Genomic DNA, 20,102 nt, shown 5'->3' with positions numbered 1-20,102 from the left:
GAGGAGCTGCAGAAATCCACAGCTCAGGTGGAAGAATCCACAGGACAATTACAACTAATCTAGCCTTCATAGAAGATTGGCAGGTTGGTCTATCATTAAAGGGCAAATAAACACCCTGATTTTAGCTGACTCCACCCCTTAGCTCAAATTTAAAAATGCAAAAAAAAAAAAAATGGGAGGAGTAGTTTGGGAGGGGCACTGGGTGATGTATGGGTTTAGGGGCGGGGCAGGAGGGAGAGCTGATTGGCCTCTGCTAGCGGTGAGACGGTATTATTGATTAATTTATATGCATATTGTAAATGTTCACATACTGAAGTGCATGAAACATTATCCTTGCATGTTTTAAAAAAAAAAATAAGCAGAACTGATATGTTTCATTATGTCAAAGGAACACATTTCAGCTATTAATGAAAAATAGCTGTAAGGGTTCTAGGGGTATGAATACTTTTACAAACCACTGTATATAGATGCGTTGAAAGCTCCAGAAACCTGGGATTGTAGGTTTTATACTTGCTCTGGTCACTGTCTGTTCAACCCATATCTGCATAGCTGCTAATTGTTAAATGCTAATTGCTAAATGCTAATTGTCCCCTGTCCAGGCTCTGTTTCTGCATTTTTCCCAATTTTTCTAAGAAAATGTGTAACATAACCTGTGAAAAGTATTAAATATGCACAGATATACTGATTGCTGTGTTTAAATCTGCAGCCTGGAGAAGATCTTCTTCCTTTTGATGCTGATGGAGAATGCATTCCAGATAACAGCAACTTCCTGGATACATGGGAGGTAATTAAAGAACATGAAAGGGCAGATTTCAGAAAGTTACATTCACAAATTCTTAATATGATAATAAATGTTTCAGTGTTTCTTCAAAACATGCAAAACATATTAATGGTGTCATTCCTAGTCACTCCTAAAGATTGCTGCAAAACTACCATATTGTTTGCACTATAAGACGCACTTAAAACCCTTTAATTTTCCCCAAAATCATCAGTGCGTCTTATAATCTGGTGCTCCTTATGTAAGAATTTTACCCAGTCAGGTATTAAAGAGCAGTAAAGACACTTTAAAGACACTGCTAAAGTAGAGCGTTATAAGGATAAGCTTTTATTAAAGTTTCTCCAGCACTAAGGCTGGAACAGTATTAGCATTAGCCGCAACCGCACAGGGGAAAAAAACGCTAGCTGATAATGCCCTGGGTTACTGGAACACTCAGGGTTTCTCAGCCTAGTGCTATCGGGCAGTCTTTACTAGTGCTAAGCACTGCTAACGGCGGCTAGCAATCTAAGCTTACTGTAAATAAACGGAAGTGCTTTTTGCAACCAAACAAACAGTTTTCAGGAGAGAAATCTGTGTAGATTAACATCCAGCACTTGTTTGACTTTGAAAGAAAATGCCCCCCCCAGCAGTGAGACCTGCTGAATTCGAATGGAAACATGGCGACACCCCTGTTCCTTACTATTGTCGCATAAAATGCGCCTCATAATCCGGTGCGCCTTAGTGTAGTGTAGTGTAATAAGATCCTTGCTCTTGCCACAAGAGGGCATGCTTTTCGGTAGTGTACCTTTTGGTACAGCAGGCCTCAACTGCTGTTGTTCTCCTCCACCAGTCTTACATACTACTTTTGGATAACTTTATGCCACTCCTATGCCATATCCTCATTACATTCATGCATATAAAGTTTAATTTCCAGCTCTGTCTTGCTGTGTTATTTTTATTGTAAATCAAGACATTGAATTAAATATTGCCAATTTTATCCTAAAGGAAATGGAGAAGCTGGTGGACGCTGGGCTGGTCAAGGCCATCGGCATCTCTAACTTCAACAGAGCACAGATTGAAGCCCTTCTGAACAAACCAGGCCTCAAATACAAACCTGTCACCAACCAGGTAACCTTTTACACCCTATATTCTTTCATTTATTATTCTGTACTATTACAGACTTTTAAAGCTAATGGAATCATAGTGTTTATATAGAAAAATGCTCCCAAATATATTTATTTTCTGTTTTTTGTTATTTTTTCCAGATTGAGTGCCATCCTTACCTGACACAGGTGAAGCTGATCGACTTCTGTCACTCTAAGGGCATCACAATAACTGCATACAGTCCTCTCGGCTCTCCTGACAGACCATGGTGAGCAAAAAATATTTATATATATAAGGGTTATTTTCAGCTCATTATGTAATAATTTGACACATTAGTACAGAACTGAATTGAGCAATTTTTTTTACAGGGCAAAACCAGGTGATCCATCTCTATTGGATGACCCAAAGATCAAGGCCATAGCTGATAAACACAAGAAAACAACAGCACAGGTATTTACGAGTGTTATATTTTGTTTTTGTGTCCAACCTTTGCCCTTTATTACATATAAAAAAAATAAAATGAGAATTTTTACACTAGGTGACTTCTATCATTGCTCAAAGGTCTGATGCTTTGATTGAATTTGCCCAATGAATTTGCCTTTCAATTAATTAATCGACCAATTAACCTTTATTTCCACTCAGAATACATTGAGGGTACCCCTCAGTTTATAACTATATATAAAAACAAGCAAACTATATAAGATTTAGTTAAGAAAAAATAAAATAATTCAGAATAAGAGGATATGCAGACAAGCAATAAAACGAAAATAGAAGAAATAAAAATAATAAAATAATAATAAAAATAATAAAATAATAAACACAATTCAAAGAAATTGAGCACTAAAATAACACCAAAATTTAACAAAAAGGGTAATTGTTGGAACTAAAATAAATACATAATAAAAATAAGTTAAGAAAGTATAAAAAAGAACAAAATAAACCAAATAAAAAGGTAAAAAGCCCAAAGTAAAACCAGTAATAAAACAAATACAGAGATGAAATGAATAAAATAAATAAATATGCTAATTGTAAGTATTAGCTACTGCATACTTGATTTAAAACTATTACTAATCATTTTTGAGAGAAAAGAAACTGCTGAGTAAAGCACAAACATGAAAAAAATAAAAAATGTCAAAAACATAAAACTAAGGTGCAGCAGAATGTGAATATAACCCTGATTAAATGAACAGGGGAAAACAAGGAGAGCTAAAAGCTCAGATATTCACAATGTCCACATTATAATATAATGTGCATAATTTATGACGTGGGCATTTTCTATAAAAAAAACTGTTGAAAACACTTAAAAAAAAGTAAATTGATGTAAATCCAATATAACTTGCATCATGTTTTGACTAATGTGACTTTTTTAATGTATTTTAAATAATGGAAAGAACAGCCAATATATTAAATTTGGAAAGATATTTATGTATTTATTTATTTATTTATTTGCATTTAGCTGACACACACAAGGCTATTTCTATCACAGAGTTTGGCCAATGTAGTGTTTGGAGTCTAGCCCAAGGACTCTTATTATAGGTGTAGCGCAGCGCAGCACAGTCAGTCTCCTACTGGGGGATGTAATTAATCCCTAGCAGGTAGTGGTGTTATCCACTGTGCCAAAACAACCACACAGAGACTTAAATATAAATTAAATTAAATATATATTTTTTAATATAAAAAATAACTGTAATCAGAGTAATTTTTGGTCTATTTACATATCTTTTGCTTCAAACCAAATTGAATTTTAATAAAAAAGACTCTTTTTTCAGGTCCTAATCCGATTCCACATTGAGAGGAATGTTGCAGTTATTCCCAAATCCGTAAATCCAGCGAGAATCAAAGAAAATATCCAGGTAAAGATTTGGATTGTGAATTTGTGCTTGTGCATTTCACCTTTTTTAATAAAAAGGACGTGCTCTAGATCATGCTGTAAATCTTCTGTTATTTTGTACACAGGTCTTTGATTTTAAGCTGAGTCCAGAGGAGATGAGCACCATTATGACCTTCAACAGGAACTGGAGAATCGCTCATTTTGAGTGGTGAGTCAAGAAAATAACAATACTGTAATATTTTAATAACTTTTAATGATTTTAATATATATTTTGTAATTAATAATACTCCTATTTTTCTATTTAGGGCTACCAAGCACAAGGACTACCCACTGCATGCAGAATACTGAGCTCCAGTCCTAACCTACAGTTCTACAGTCAAGAACATCATGATACCTTAATAAAATAAAGATTTTTATTATATACATCTGAGGCATGAATTTAACATTTTCTAAAAACAAATAAAAGCATTTCTATTTCAAATATTCGAATTTAAATGACCAATAACATGTTAAATGTTAAATATAAGCAGTATTTTAATAGCATTATGCTCTATTAGGTCTATTAATGGTAATAACTCTAAATAATAAATGCATAAAATCCTGCTTTGCCCAAGCGAGTGTAAGATCTCCTGTCTTAACCAGTGTTTTTTGTTTATGTGCCCCATAAATATGCATTTGTCCCATGTTCCTTATTGTTTATGTTGTTTTGTTCTCTATCTCTACTCTCTTTCTCTTCTCCCATATTAATCTTCTCACCTGTGCGTGGAATTTACCGTACAGTCCTGTCTCTACTTGTCATTTGTCCCAGATGTCTCCTTCAAAAATATGTAAAACATACTATTAGATATAAGCAATACAAATATAAAAATATTTGCTTGAGAAATCTGCTGTGTGAAAGTTGGAGTGCACATCTAAACCATGTATTACGGTATATGTGTGCACAGCGGAGCTGGGGGAGAAAGCTGCGCTCACATTTTTTGTGCATAGTTTGAAATAAAAAGACATCATTTAACCAGCTCTAATCAACACATATACACCAGAAACATTACTATCAAGTATCTAATCTGAAAATGTAGGGCTTTTTGTTACTAAAACTAAAATAAATCATTTTTCAGGTTAAATATACTATATTACTATACATAGACCACAATTTAAAGTCTTAATAAACAAGAAAATCAAGGTGCTATCAAATGGCATCACTAATTTCTTTAAGAACTAACTAATAATAGAAATAATAATTCATTAGATATTATAGGCAATTGTGTATGTTTGAAGTAATAATACTGTAAAAATTTTAATGAAAGAAATGGCAAATGTAGGAAATGTGCTTATTTGATCTACAGTATTTGATTGTATATAGACCAGAGTTTTGAGTCTTATAAAACAAGAAAATCAAAGTGTTATCATTTCAGACTACTGAATGAGTGTAGATCATGTAAAGATAAATATTTCAAGTGATCTTACTGTAGCAATTTGGAGTAAAGAGAAGCCAAACTTAAGTAAACTGCATAAAAACAGATTTAAAGTGCTATAAAACCAGCAAATCAAAGTGTTGTAAATTCAAACCATAAAAGCTATACTATTAATGAGAGAAGTATTACATTGCATTACTCTAGCCTCGTTACTCCTATTTTATTTCAGCTCGTTTTCATCTATTCCGGCTTCTCGTCGTTCAATAAAACCCCTATCCAGATAAATCTCTCTATCCAGATAGAGTGAATCTGATTGTGATTGGATGTAGAGAAGTATAAACATATACCATTCCGACTCCCTATTGGTTTATACTGTGATCCATCACACCTGCACACATCCAACTAACCTTCTTTAATATATTTACATTGTTCAGAATTTAAAATGCATTAATATTCATATATTTGCAGATATATGCAGCTGAAACAGGGAGGAGCCTAGTGCAAAATCCCAAATTATATTATCAACATTAACATTTTAATATTTTAACATTATAGTCATTATGGCTTTTAGTAAAATTTGTTTTGGAGATGGGGGTGGGGGTAATAGTGCACTATAGGAGGGCATTGTGGGCGTGGCCTAAGCTTTTGTTTTTAATGTCTTTATTTTTTCCTATTACAATAATTTTACTTTTATACTTTAAGTAGTTTTGAAACCAGTACTTTTACTCCACATTTACTTAAACAGTAAAAAGCTTGAGCTGATACTTCATCTTCTACAAAGGTATATATTTTTTAATCTTAGCATCTATACTTCTACCTACAGAGTAATGAATGGATATACTTTTAACACCTTGAAACTTTTATAAAATTGAAGCCAGTCAAAGACGTTAGAAATAATAATCTTTTTATTTTAACTGGGATAGATGCAGCTGATTGCATTTGTAAGTTACACACAGTAATAGAGGCAGCAGATTGCAAAGAAAGAGATGAAAATCCCTCACTGTGCTTCGCTATAGAGAGAATGCACTGTTCATTTTCCCACCAATATGCCTTCTATAGTCTTACGTTCTTGTCACGTTTCCCTGGAGTGTTATTCTGCTTTTGTTTTAGCAAGTTTTTGGTTCTGTTTTAATAAAACTTAACTTGCACTTAAACCCTGTTTCCAAGCCTCATTGCAAGTCAAAGTTACATTTTTTATTTTGCAAGGCCAATTACCCAACACACTCATTAGAACTAGTGATGCCCACCAACACCAGGAGGGTGAAGACCAGCACACACCTCCTCTGACACATGTGAAGTCAGGCTCCGCCTCTTTTTGAGCTGCTGCTGATGCAGCATTACCGAGTAGAATCACAGCGCTAACACTCGGAGGAAAGCGCAGCGACTCGGTTCTGATACATCAGCTCACAGACGCAGCCTTGTGCTGATCCACATCACCCTAGGAGTGATGAGGGGAAAGAAAGAGCGCCATCTTCTGTACTGTACCCACCCAGAGAGAGAGCAAGACCAACTGTGATAAAAAAAAGTTTTTTTCAATAATGTTCATAAAACCTCTTGCCTTTGATTGGCTATATATACACACACATATATATATATATATATATATATATATATATATATATATATATATATATATATATATATATATATATATATATATATATATTTCTTTATTTATTTATTTATTTATTTTTTAATAAACTAAATTTCCTTAATCCCACAATACTTGACAAAAAAACAGTTGAGTTATTTAAACTATTGTTGTGTAAACAAAATTCAGTTAAGTATAATAAACTTAACTGATTCAAGTTATCATCTAGCTTTGACTCTGTTAAGTTAAAAAAAATTAAAATTCTATATATTTACAATTTAACTAAGCCAAAGCAAAACGATGACTTGACTGAGTAAAGTTGAGCCATTAAATATATATATTTTTTAGTTTATATACTAAGTGGAACTGGTATGATGGACAGTAAGTGTAGGAACAAGGAGCTGGTGTTAATGTTATGTTAATGTTTGTATTAATGTACAGGAACAATAAAAAAAGGCAAAAAGTTCTACTTTTTAACACATACAAAAAACTTTTATTGCACATTTAACTCTGACTCTCTTTACTCTCTTTAGTCTCCTGTATGTTTGCTCTCTGCATCACAGTGAGTGTGTGTGCTCACTATTGTGAATGTGTGTGTTCACTACAAGGATGGGTTAAAGGCGTAGACCAAATTCCACCTGTGGTGAAAGCGCCCGTCTTTGTCTTTGAGACTAAAAGGGCCTCAATATATCAGAAGGAGGGTGAGGCTCTATTTTATGAATGGCCGAACTGTACCATAATTTGCTAAAAACTCATGGAACAAGACACTGTGCAGGAGTGCTTGAAAATTGGGGAATTCTTTAGTTTTTTTTTATATTTCTCCTAAAAAAAAGCCCTAAATGCAGATAAAGGTGACCCAGTTAAACAAATGATACAAAAATATTATGCTTGCATATTTATTTAATAAAAAATGATTCAATATTAAATATTTGTGAGGGTAAAAGTATATAAACCTTTAGGATTAGCAGTTACTTTAAAGGAGAATTTAGAGTCAGGTGTTTTTAATCTACGTTTGTAGAAGTTTATGGCATGAACCAATGTGATTTCTGAGGACCTCAGAAACAGAGTTGTTGATGCTCATCATCTCTAAAGAGTTTGTCTCCACCAATCCACAGTCAGACAGATTACAATGTAGAAATTGAGAAAATTTAAGATCATTATTACCCTCCCCAAGAGTCAGGAGGGGTCAACCAACAAAGATCACTCCAAGAGCAAGGCATTTAGTAGTCTGCGAGGTCACAGAGGACCCCAGAGTAACTTCTAAGCAACTGAAGGCCTCTCTCTTAATCTCATTGGCTAATGTTAATGATCACGAGTTCACGATTAGGAATACACTAAACAACAATGGTGTGCATGACAGGGTTGCAAAAAGAAAGCCACTGCTCCCCAAAAAGAACATTGCTAAAAATCACATGACCAAGCCAAAAATATATATATATATATATATATATATTGAAAAAAAAGTTTTGTGGATAGATGAAACAAAAATAGAACTTTTTGTTTTAAATGTGAAGTGATATATTTGGAGAAAGGAAAATGCTGTATTCCAGCATTTTCTCGTCTGTGAAACATGGTGGTGGTAGTATTATGGTTATAGCAGAATATATATACTAATTCTAAGCAAAAATGTCAGGACATCTGTAATGAGGCACGGTGAGTTAGTATCGTCCACAACTTGACCTTTTATTGGAGTTCTCTTAACAGACCTTTTCACGAGGCACACCCTACACTTACTCCCGGTTTTTCCATCCCTTACCCCAGCTCCCTCCTCCTACTCCTCTGACGTCACCTCAACAGTCCAATAGAAACTCAGTGTAGGTAGAGCACTAAATAAGCTGACTTTTTTACTAAACAACTATAACAATGCATGACAACATCTTTCCTTTTTTGTACTGAGCGGGTCAACCCGAGTAGGATGGGTTCCTCTGACTGAGTCTTGGTTCCTTCCAAGGTTTCTTCCTCTTAAAGGGAGTTTTTCCTTGCCACTGTGTCACCATAAAATTGGCATCTCTGTGGTGCTGCTCATAAGAGGCGTGGACCTGTTTTTCCTGTAAAGCGGCTTTGTGACAACCTTTGTTGTAAAAAGCGCTATATAAATTAAATTGAATTGAATTGAATTGAATTGAATTTCCATGAACTGAATCTCCAGAGAAGGTGGGCCATGCAGCAGGACAATGACCCTAAGCACATAAGTCTTTCAAACAAAGAACAGCTACAGAAAAATAGTTAATAAAGTTAATGCTTTGGAATGAGGCCAAGTCAAAATCCTGATCTTAATCCTTAATGGAAATGTTGTGGGCGGAGCTGAAGTGAGCAAATAATAGATAATGTGAGGAAACCATATTAACCACCAACATCCCAGAGTTTAAGCTGTTCTGTACAGAGAAATTGGTTAAAAAAAAACACTCCAAGCTGGTGCGTAGGAATCATCTACAGTTACCGGAAACGTTTAGTTATTGAAGTTATTGCTGCAAATGGAAAAAATAAAAGATACTGAAAACAAAGGTTCTCATACTTTTACAATCACAAATATGTGTAATACTGATTAATTTTCTTCAATTAATAAATTATCAAGTTTAATATTTGTGTCTCATTTGTTTAAATAGGTTCTCTTTATCTACTTTTAGGATTTGTGTGGAAATCTGATGATGTTTAAGGTCAAATTTATAAACTTTTAAGCACCACTGTAGCTTATATTTTCCTAAAGTGCCGAGTCACTGATTACTTGCAGAAATTTCACTGCTATCTTGTGACCTAGGGTGTTACTATTAACTGATCAAATCAAGACTCGTGTATAAGAGTACAGTAATATATCAGCTTATATAGTTATATCAGTTATGTTACAGGTTTTAAAGGTTTAACATACAGAAAAAATATAATATTCTTATTCTATTTTGATCAGGAAAAAACAATAGAAAAAGAAAATTACGACTATTAAACAATGACTAATATATATGCCTGGGGTTCCCTGGTTATTTGTAACCATTCCAAATGTTTTATTTTATGATGCTATCTAATCAAACCAGGTAGGGTGTGGACATCATGCCAGGTGTGTTCAGCAAATACGATATACAGGGTTCACCTACACAGTTGGCATCATCTGTAAGTGCCCACAGACCAATCACATACATCACTTTGAGTGCATCTCAAAAAAATACTTTATTTCAGCAATTCTGTTCAAAATGTGAAATATGTATATTATATAGATGTATTACACACAGAGTGATCTATTTTAAGTGTTTATTTCTTTTATTGTTGATGATTGTGGCTTACAGGTGATGAAAACCCAAAAATCAGTATCTCAGAAAATTTGAATATGTGTGCCAAGTCCTGCTGGAAAATGAAATCCACAAAAAAAAACTAGCAAAAGCAAACCACCTGTTCTTTTTTCACCTCCTGGACCTGAGCATGAACTTCAGAGCAGCTGTTTACTCTCCACTCCAGCAAAAGATGCTCCACATATGAGCTGCTAACTCATCCATTTCCCTTTATAAAGCTACGAGTCTCTCCTCTCTCTAATATGAGGGTTTTTGTTGTTGGTGAAGAAGGAGACGTTTATACAGGTATCAATGTGCAGCATATGAGACGGTGTTTCAGGAACAGATTCTGTGTTCACATTACACACAGATACAGATCACTTACACTTACAGTGAATGTAAACCGGCAAGATCTGAGCAAAAAATCGGATTTTATTTGAGCAATGTGAACATACTGTACTTGTGAGTAATATTTAAGCAATAGAACACGAGAGGGAGTGTGTTATCGCGAAATAACATCACGGCTGTGATTTGGTCGCAGGCACGAGCCGAAGGCGAGTACTGTAGATCATCACAGCCGTGATGTTATTCGCGATAACACACGACCTCGAGTGTTCTATTGCTTTTATACAGTTTCTACTATATAAAAGTTATTTTACTAAATAAAGAAAGAAAATAAATCAAAGAACTTTAAGAAATTCAGTTTGAATATGCTTTAATATGGACTGAGCCTTCCGCCAAAAAGTAGTTCCACCACAACTTAACTACATACAGTGTATGGTTCAGGCAGACTAACACCACGAAAGTTAGCTTGAAAGCAAAATTGGGAATAAGTGAAGATGGTAACGTCAGGAGCGTGAAATAACGCTAATACTCTCCTCTCCTGCTCCGTGGAGTCGTCTTCAGGTGAAAGCCGCGAATTTTAGCATTTCTGCTTGTTTTGCTGGGTGGTGTTGGTTTTAGCTAGCCGGCTGGACTGTGGTTAGGTTAGCGTAGCTTGCTTTAGCTCAGCATTAACTTAGCTTAGCCTAGCTGGTTAGCGTTCTGGCTGTAAGATGGCAGTAACCGAGCGATTTTCTTTCCTTTTTTCCACGAAAGACGAGTCAGCGCTGCGGGCGAGCGTGCCGTGGCTGAGCGCTAGTCTGTGCTAAGCTAACGCTGCTGCCGGTGTCATGTGTATATACGCCGTTACTCGGCAACGCATCGGCGGAGAGATACAAGTTTAGTGTGAGAAGACCGTGATCTTATCACGAAATATCATCACGGCTAGATCACTTCTCAACCAATCAGATTGTGAGGTCGGAACTAACTGTTGTATAAATATATTTAATGTATGAGTTTCACATTTTGAACTGAATTACTAAAATAAAGTAACTTTTTAATGAAATTCTAATTTTTTGAAATGCACTAGTTCTCAATTCTCAAGAACTCAAAAATGCGCATACTCAAGCAGCCCAGCCCTTAAACTCTTTCAACCCAAATATATGTTTACCAAGCTTAAGTCATCCTCACTGAATGCAATCTTTTGCAGGACTGGTTACAGGCTCCTCCCCCTTGGCTCCAGTGTGTGAGGGGTTGGGCTCCAGACATGACCAGTCAAAATCCTGATGCTTTGCTTTTATCTGGGAATCTTCCTGTTTATAAGCAGAGAATCTGCTCGTGCAATCACTACTGCAGCACTGCTTCACTATAGTAGCTTTAGATAGAACTGCGTCACCATGGCAACGTCTATCACTCTCAATACTGGAGCACGGATGCCCCTTGTTGGGCTGGGCACATGGAAGGTAAGATTATACTTTTGTGAAAAAGTAGTTTATTTATATCTAATAATAATGCATTTAAACTATATGCAGAATAATTTAAATATATTTTTTTCCTTATACTTGAATTTTACATACCGGTACTTAATATGTATTTCTGTATAATTTAAAATAGTTACATCATTTATGTACTGGTGATGTAGTTATTAAAATTATGTACTTAGTGGTATTTTTTTAAAGCTATAAAACTATAAATTTAAATACATTTATTTCATGCAATACAACTTTGTGTGCTTCAATTAAATTTGCATTTAAATTATAACTGTGCAGATGAACGTGTTAAATGTGTTACAACTGTAACTTAGTGTTAAAAATTTACTTTTATATATTTACTTTTTTATATTTAGCTTTTTTTATATAAATGTGATGTTCAATTTATATTTTAATCACACATTTTATATGGTTTTAATGTTCAGTTAGACACAGCTCACACAAATATACTTTAATTGTGTAAAAAGTGAATTAAAAAGTGAATTATTTGAATTACAAACAAATAGTAATTAAGTAGAAATAAGTGGTTCCCATATAACATTAATTGCATTTTACCTCATTAATCTGTATTTCAGCGTACTTTAAAAATGTTTACTTTATTTGGCTGTGCTAATTTTGTTCATATACTTTACGTATTATTTTACAAAACTGTGTTTTTATGATAAAACTACACTTTTACTAAACGTATCCTAGAAACGTATCCTGTAATTCTGCAATAAAACTTAGTGTACTTTATTTTATTTACAGTTTTAATATGGTTTTAATGTTCAGTTGGAAACAGCTCAAACAAATACACTCAGTATACTTAGTATGAATTTAGTGCAAATTTATATTATTTTAATTACAAACAAGTAGTAATTAGAAACAGATTGGTAATTCCAATATAACATAACTTAAGTACAGACCTATTTCAGCATAATTTAAGCATACTTTTAAATTTTTCACAAGCATAAGTATCATTTAAATAGTTTAACTTTGATTAAATGCATAAAATCATTTAAAACGATTGTCTACATTGTGCAGTTTAGTAGTAGTTTTATATTTATCTGCATTTCTTTTAAAATAAATGTGATGTATTCCTGCAGTCCACTCCAGGGCAGGTAGAAGAAGCTGTAAAAGCTGCGATTCTGGCTGGTTATCGTCACATTGATGGGGCGTATGTTTATGAGAATGAGAAAGAGGTGGGAGCTGCTGTTCACGCCATGATTAACCAAAAAGTGGTGAAAAGAGAGGATCTCTTCATCGTCAGTAAGGTAGGAACTGCATATAACCACTGCATCCCTTGTTAAAGAAAAGTACATTTTAAGTATATTTATTAAAGTATTCTTAACATGGAAAAACAATGAAATTAATATGTACTTAAATACATATTAAACATACTATTCTGGAGAAACTTCCCTGGCAATTTAAGTATATTTCAATTGTAATTAAGCTACAAATACAACATAAAAGCATTAGGTTGTGATTTTTAGATTTTTTTTTTTTGTAAAACTTCTGCAAACTTTAGTAGATTTAAGAATGTGCTTTTTAAACATCATATTTAATTTAATAGACTTGAAGTATATTGTAATTTTAGTACTTTGTGCATTGATGCATATATTATGTACACCTTAATGCTACTGGGAAAAATATATATTAATGCCAAGACATTTACATTTTCTATCAACACAATGTTCAATTTAATGCATGTAGCTTAAAAATGAATTTTATAGAAATACAGAAAAGTATATTTAATATGTATTTTAAAAAATATATATTAAACTGAAAATGTACTTTTAGTATTCATTACCTAATTTAAACACACTTTTAATGCTCTTTCCAACCTTGAAAGTCTTATTATAGCATGAGTAAAACATAATGTACTGTGCTAAATCAAATATAATCAAAGTGGCATTTAATATTTCTAATATTTAACATTTTACATAATCTCTTTCGGCAGCTATGGTGCACATTTCATGAGCGGCATCTGGTTCGAGGAGCCTGTGAGAAGACCCTGAGTGACCTGAACCTGCCCTACCTGGATCTCTACCTAGTTCACTTGCCTGTTGGCTTCCAGGTATTCATTAATAAATATATATATTATATAAAATATATTTTTCATAATATACATACTGTATACTAATGACTGGATCTGAATCTGCAGCCTGGAGACAACTTGTTTCCTTTTGACACTGAGGGACAAGCCATTCCAGATAAGAGCAACTTTCTGGATACATGGGAGGTAATTAACTCAAAAATCACATTTTTTACATATATTACATATATTTTTGTTTTCTAACTTCAATTGCTTATGAATGAAATTGCACAAAACTGTATAATCCTAGTATACAGGACAATTAAAAAGACATTAATCTGTAGAATCAACTCAAGTTTTTTACTCTTAAAGTATAAAAGTAAAAGTAATAAAAGGGGAAAAAAAGCCATTAAGAACAAAAGCTTAGGCCATGCCCACAGGGTCCTACAGTGCACTACCCAAAAAAAATGTATTTTCACCCAATTATCATAACTTTCTACTTCTTACATTTGAATAAAATAGCCTCGTTACTTCTATTTTATTTCAGCTGGTTTTAATTCCGGCTTCTCATCGTTCAATAAAACCCCTATCCAGATAAATCTCTCCATCCAGATAGAGTGAATCTGATTGTGATTGGATGTAGAGAAGTATAAACATATACCATTCTGACTCCCTATTGGTTTATACTGTGATCCATCACACCTGCACACGTTTTATAAAATAATACTAAGTATATTTTATATATAAATACATCACAGTGCAAAAAAAAACACATCCAAATAAAATATACTAAAGTAAGTACACTGTTAATTTAAGTATAGAAAAAAGTATATAAATATATCTAAATATATCTAAGTATCTAAATATTCTGCATACAGTTCAAGTACACTATTACTAGATATAAAAACACAACTTTTTGCAAGAAGCAAAAATGTAAGGAGTAGAAAGATCAGATACTGTAATTGTGAGAAAATGTGTAATGTGTAAAAATAATTACTCCAGGAAAGTATAGAGAACCAACATTTCTACTTAAGTAAGATAACACAGTATTTACTTTCCTTAATTTACACATATTCTGCAATATACTTATATTGGAGCAATTTAAAATAAAGAATTTTTAACAAAACGTCACCAAAAATAACCACAAAAAAAGCTTTCATTGTGATGATGACGCTAAAACAACATATTGTGCAGCACTAGTACTTAAAAATGCCATTTTTGGTAAATATCAACTGAATGCATGTGTCTTGAATTAATTTGGCATCTATTTTTGGTCTATTATTGAGCGCCTGACAGATTTTTGGGGTGGAGCTGAGCACAGGAACAGAAACAGATTTATGATAAAAACACACACTGAATAAACAGAGAACATGTGATAACACATGACATCTTAGACCATGTGATCACACACATGCAGACAGATATTATCAATTCCTCTTTTATAAGGTAAACTGATAATAAATTGCCTTTAGAAACATATAATGAAAACTAGGAATTAAAATCAGAATAATGAGTGGATTTTTCACTGAAACGCCTGTCTATAAAAGCATTGATTAGCTTATAATATAAATAGTATAAATAGTATAAACTATAGTAACCAACTGTTGTATTTTCTAGGTTACAGATAATATTGTTTATTTTCTGTGGCTCAAGTCTCAAGTCTTTATTGCAGATTGTTACGGCCTGAAAAGCCAGACCAGTAACATATGCTAAGACGACACCCACTCACGCATTTTTAGCCCAGACCAAAGATGACACCAACCACAGAGATACAAGCCAAAATGATTTATTTATAATAATCAGTAGCATTTACATCAGGGATAAGAAATGCCTAAAATAACAAACAAACAAAACTAACTTAGAAATTTAGAACTAACTTACCTAACAAAAAAAAAGGAAATAAAAATACATAAATCTTCCCTCCCTCCCTAACTAACAAAACACAGGAGAAAAGAAACCCCCTCCCAAAGAAACAGGCCTTATCCCCTACACTGCTACCTTGGCTTTTAGTATTATTTGAAGTGTATTTACAGAAGTATTATAACAAAGTTAAATAACATGTTTTAGTTATCTAAACAGCTCCGTTTTTACTCACAACAGCACAAACAATAAGAATAGTAAGACAGGTGGTTTGGTATAGGCGGCGTGGTGGTTGAATGGGTCGGGTGTCGCGCTGCACTCCACATCGGCCAGCGCTTTATTGTGACGCAGGACCAGGATCAATTAATCAGCTCCTCCCTCTCACCGGTAACCTGCAGGACTGATAGAAAGAGTGAAGGAGAGCGCAAGAGTGAGGTAGCTTAGAAAAGGGAAGGCAACAAAGAAAAATATAAACATCTCCCTCCGTAACAAGATTTTATTCTCATCATTATCTAAGTTCAACATGGATTAAAAAGAGCCCTGTTAGTTTAGCATCACTTTTAGCTAAATGCTTTACATTGTACAGAAGAATAAACTTGCTAAAAACTGTAAAATTCAACATGCTTTTAAATAACTCTTTTATTATATATATTATTTTCTAACTGAACCACTGCATTGAGTTTTTTAAATCAGTTTTAAAAGAAAGAATGCTAGCGATGTTAGCATTTGTTAGCGTGACAGCCTTATTACTATGACATTTAATCAAGTTTTAATCTATTAATTGATCTAATCTATGCTCTACTTGACGTTTTATCAAGATTTAAAGGAATTTTAAATCTTTAAGAATTTTATCTGTAACTTATGTAACTTCATCTACATTAGCTGACAACAAAAAATATTTTGCTTTCTGATTCCTTTAAAAACTTCATTTTCCCTATAAGCAGTGCTTAATTCTTACAGGTTTTCTATAATAAAAGTCTCTATATAAAGTTGTGCATTTTGTGAATATAAATAAATTTAATGTTTTAAATTCATGATTTAATCAAAAAGGAAATGGAGAAGCTGGTGGATGCAGGACTGGTCAAGGCCATCGGCATCTCAAACTTCAACCACTTCCAGATTGAAGCCATCCTGAATAAACCAGGCCTCAAATACAAACCTGCCATTAATCAGGTAGACTTTGCATTTCTTACATACATACTATGTACATACATTCTATGAGAAATACCTAATTTGCATTTTTCTGTATTTCTCATAGAATGGAGCTCATGTCTTTATTCACGCTTTTTATCCTTTTTATTCTGTTCCAGGTTGAGTGTCATCCTTACCTGACACAGGTGAGGCTGATCAACTACTGTCACTCTAAGGGCATCGCTGTGACGGCATACAGTCCTCTGGGCTCTCCTGACAGACCATGGTGAGAAAAAACAAAAACTAAATTAAACAATTAACAAGTCTTAATCTAATAATACCGCCCTCCTGGTGACGTCCAACCATCTGCGTCTCACAGCTATCAGAGGCACACTGCTCAGCCCAATCAGCTCTCACTTCTGCCCCGCCCTTAAACCCATACATCACCCAGTGCCCCGACATTGTTCTTTTTTTTTTTTTTTTTAGCATTTTTTAAATTTGAGCATTCAAACATGTTAAAACTCTTTTTTTATTACAGGGCAAAGCCAGGTGATCCATCCCTCCTGGACGACCCAAACATCAAGGCCATTGCTGATAAACACAAGAAATCACCTGCACAGGTACTGTATGCATTTACACTGACTCAAAACAAATAAATAAATAAACTGAGCTTTACACATGTACTGTATGAGCCACGGCAAATCACAGCAGGATTAATATTCATCATATTCGACTAGATAAATATATAAAATCTATAATAATAGCTTCCTCATGTACAAGTGTCAGGTTATAACAAATGTGCACACATTCACAGAAACCTAGTGCAGGTATAACTAAGCAAATATAACAGAAAACTATATAAATATTAAATATATGAGCGATTCTCGATTGTGAAATTTAGATTTTTACATACATAAAACTTTAGCACAATTAAAAGTGAAGCACAAGCTGCTGTTTCTTTTGCATTTTGTTTAAAAGACATTTATTTAATTTATCCAAAAAGTAAGTATTATTATTATATAAAGTAAAAATAATAAGCATATATTTTTGCTAAGTACATCACCCATACAAAATTAGCACCACCAAATAAAGTATACTTTTTAAAGTATACTAAAATACAGATTAAGCAGGTAAAAATGTAAGTTTGAGTAAAAAGTAAAAAAGTATACTTTAATTATTCTGCATATAGCCCAAATACCCTATTATTATATATTTAAATACACAACTTTTTCACAAGGGATTAGAGTTTTAAAGTTCTACTACATCTTCTAATTCTTCAACAGGTTCTAATCCGGTTCCATATCGAGAGGAACGTTGTGGTGATTCCCAAATCTGCCAACGCAAAGAGAATCAAGGAAAACTTCCAGGTAATTGTAATTGTTGTTGACTTTGTTTTGATGTTTTAGTTCCTCTGCAAATTCCTCTACACATTACAAGAAAAGTACATAAACTAAACTACATCCTGCTGTTAAAATTGTTATTTTTATACAGGTTTTTGACTTTAAGCTGAGTCCACAAGAAATGCAAACCATTCTGAGCTTCAACAGGAACTGGAGAACATGTCCATTTGAGTGGTAAGTGAAAAACAACTGTTCCGTACACTATGCTAAAATTTCTGAATGAATGGACCAATAGAAATACTTCAAAATACTTCAAAATTACCTGAAATAGATTATTTTTACATTGGCTTCCATTGAAAGTTTAGAAGATTTTTTCTCTTTTCTGTAAAGTTGCTGTTTTGGAGATACTTGTTTTTCATTGGACATAGAATCGAGGTTCTTTTCGGTGAACTAGCTTGCATTTTATTTGAAACTTTTTCCCCCATTTTCTTCCCAATTTACACGGCCAATTACCCAACCCATTAATTAGGACTCCCCCATCACTAGAGATTCCCCCACACCTCCTCCGACACATTTTTAAACTGCTGCTGATGCTGTAGCATTGCCGAGTAGCATCACAGCACTAACCCTCGAAGGTAAAAGCGCAGTGACTCGGTTCTGATACATCAGCTCACAGACGCAGCCTTGTGCTGATCCACATCACCCTAGGAGTGATGAGGGGAAAGAGAGAGCGCCATCTTCTGTACTGTACCCACCCAGAGAGAGAGCAAGACCAACTGTGCACTCTTAGGGATCCAGTAGCCGATGGCAAGCTACATGACCAGGATTCGAACTGGCAATCTCCTGATCATAGTGGCAGCCCTTAGCCCGGCGGTGCTCCTGTTTAAATAGACACGCCTACAGATGTCGTCAAAGTTTGCGCTAAAGAACCTAATATTCTTCGGTTCCCGATGCTACAAAACCTACCTTTGTTGGAGGAAACGCGGTGAAAACGGTTCAAAATTCGGTTTAGCAAACCATAATGATGCCGGTTTCCACTTTGGTAGAAAAGCGCTATTTGGGGGGCAGTGCAGGGTGTAGGGAGCCCCGGCACTGGGTAGGGCTATTGGTTTCAGAACCTCATGAACGTAACTTTGGGCTGTAAATGTTCTTGATGTGAATGCCAAACGTAATCTGGACATCTAGGCGTTGACCATGGATTCGTTGGTTGTCTCCACCAATACAAAAGCAGTACTCCTCACTGAAGATTCAGTCACTGTCGCTCCTCAATGTCAGTCGATTACTTCTGGTTGCAACTACATAAACATGCAGTATATATTTAATAATCACTTCTTCTCCCTCTTTTATTTAGGGCTACGAAACACAAAGACTACCCTCTGAACGCAGAATACTGAGCTCCTGTCCTACAGACATACGTGCAATATTATAATCTGTCCAGGCTGCTTCAACAGAAATAAATATTAAGCTTTGATAAACCACCAATAAATAAACTTTAAGCTTAAGTTAAAGTGTATGTAATTTTTTTTTCTAACCATCAATCACCATCCAACCTTGCCTAAGAGTTCTCCTCTTTTAATCTATGTTCCTTTCACTGATGCTTCTATGTGAAATAAACATAGAAAAAATAAAATAAAATAAAAAAGAGACCACTTAAAAAGAATGTTGAGTTTCTTTGATTTTATCAAATTAAAAACCTCTGGAATATAATCAAGAGGAAGATGGATGATCACAAGCCATCAAACCACCAAACTGAACTGCTTGAATTTTTGCACCAGGAGTAAAGCAGCATAAAGTTATCCAAAAGCAGTGTGTAAGACTGGTGGAGGAGAACATGATGCCAAGATGCATAAAAAAAAACAGGATTCTTCCACCAAATATTGATTTTTGAACTCATAAAACTTGTTTTCTTTGCATTATTTGAGGTCTGAAAGTTCTGCATCTTTTTTTGTTATTTCAGCCATTTCTCTTTTTCTATAAATAAAGAGAATATTTTT

At 34.1% G+C, this 20,102-nt stretch overlaps 2 protein-coding genes across 7 annotated transcripts in view; both read left to right on the top strand.

Annotated features, from left to right (window-relative positions):
• The window catches only part of LOC103040561 (aldo-keto reductase family 1 member B1), a 74,243-nt gene that overhangs the window by 16,470 nt on the left and 37,671 nt on the right, over nucleotides 1-20,102 (top strand). For 2 of the 6 annotated variants that reach the window (XM_049475026.1, XM_049475027.1), the window contains exons 4-9: nucleotides 707-784; nucleotides 1,763-1,885; nucleotides 2,023-2,129; nucleotides 2,230-2,311; nucleotides 3,631-3,714; nucleotides 3,818-3,900. The exons of 2 other annotated variants lie outside the window; for them this stretch is intronic. In XM_049475026.1, coding sequence (XP_049330983.1) covers nucleotides 707-784; nucleotides 1,763-1,885; nucleotides 2,023-2,129; nucleotides 2,230-2,311; nucleotides 3,631-3,714; nucleotides 3,818-3,900 — 557 coding nt within the window. Of the gene's footprint in view, nucleotides 1-706; nucleotides 785-1,762; nucleotides 1,886-2,022; nucleotides 2,130-2,229; nucleotides 2,312-3,630; nucleotides 3,715-3,817; nucleotides 3,901-3,997; nucleotides 4,380-20,102 lie in introns of those variants that run through there. 2 more of the 6 variants (XM_022671735.2, XM_049475023.1) reach the window with 2 other exon arrangements.
• On the top strand, nucleotides 11,552-19,610 carry LOC125780396 (aldo-keto reductase family 1 member B1-like). The gene is made up of 10 exons (XM_007230677.4): nucleotides 11,552-11,736; nucleotides 12,849-13,016; nucleotides 13,703-13,819; nucleotides 13,907-13,984; nucleotides 16,688-16,810; nucleotides 16,948-17,054; nucleotides 17,307-17,388; nucleotides 18,052-18,135; nucleotides 18,260-18,342; nucleotides 19,460-19,610. Exons 1-10 carry the CDS (start codon nucleotides 11,671-11,673, stop codon nucleotides 19,500-19,502), a joined length of 951 nt encoding a protein of 316 aa, XP_007230739.3. The 5' UTR covers nucleotides 11,552-11,670; the 3' UTR covers nucleotides 19,503-19,610.

This window comes from Astyanax mexicanus, chromosome 2 (genome assembly GCF_023375975.1).
Source record: "Astyanax mexicanus isolate ESR-SI-001 chromosome 2, AstMex3_surface, whole genome shotgun sequence".
NCBI lineage: Eukaryota > Metazoa > Chordata > Actinopteri > Characiformes > Acestrorhamphidae > Astyanax > Astyanax mexicanus.
Note: the sequence above shows the minus strand (reverse complement) of the source record. Positions and strands in the feature narration are given on the sequence as shown.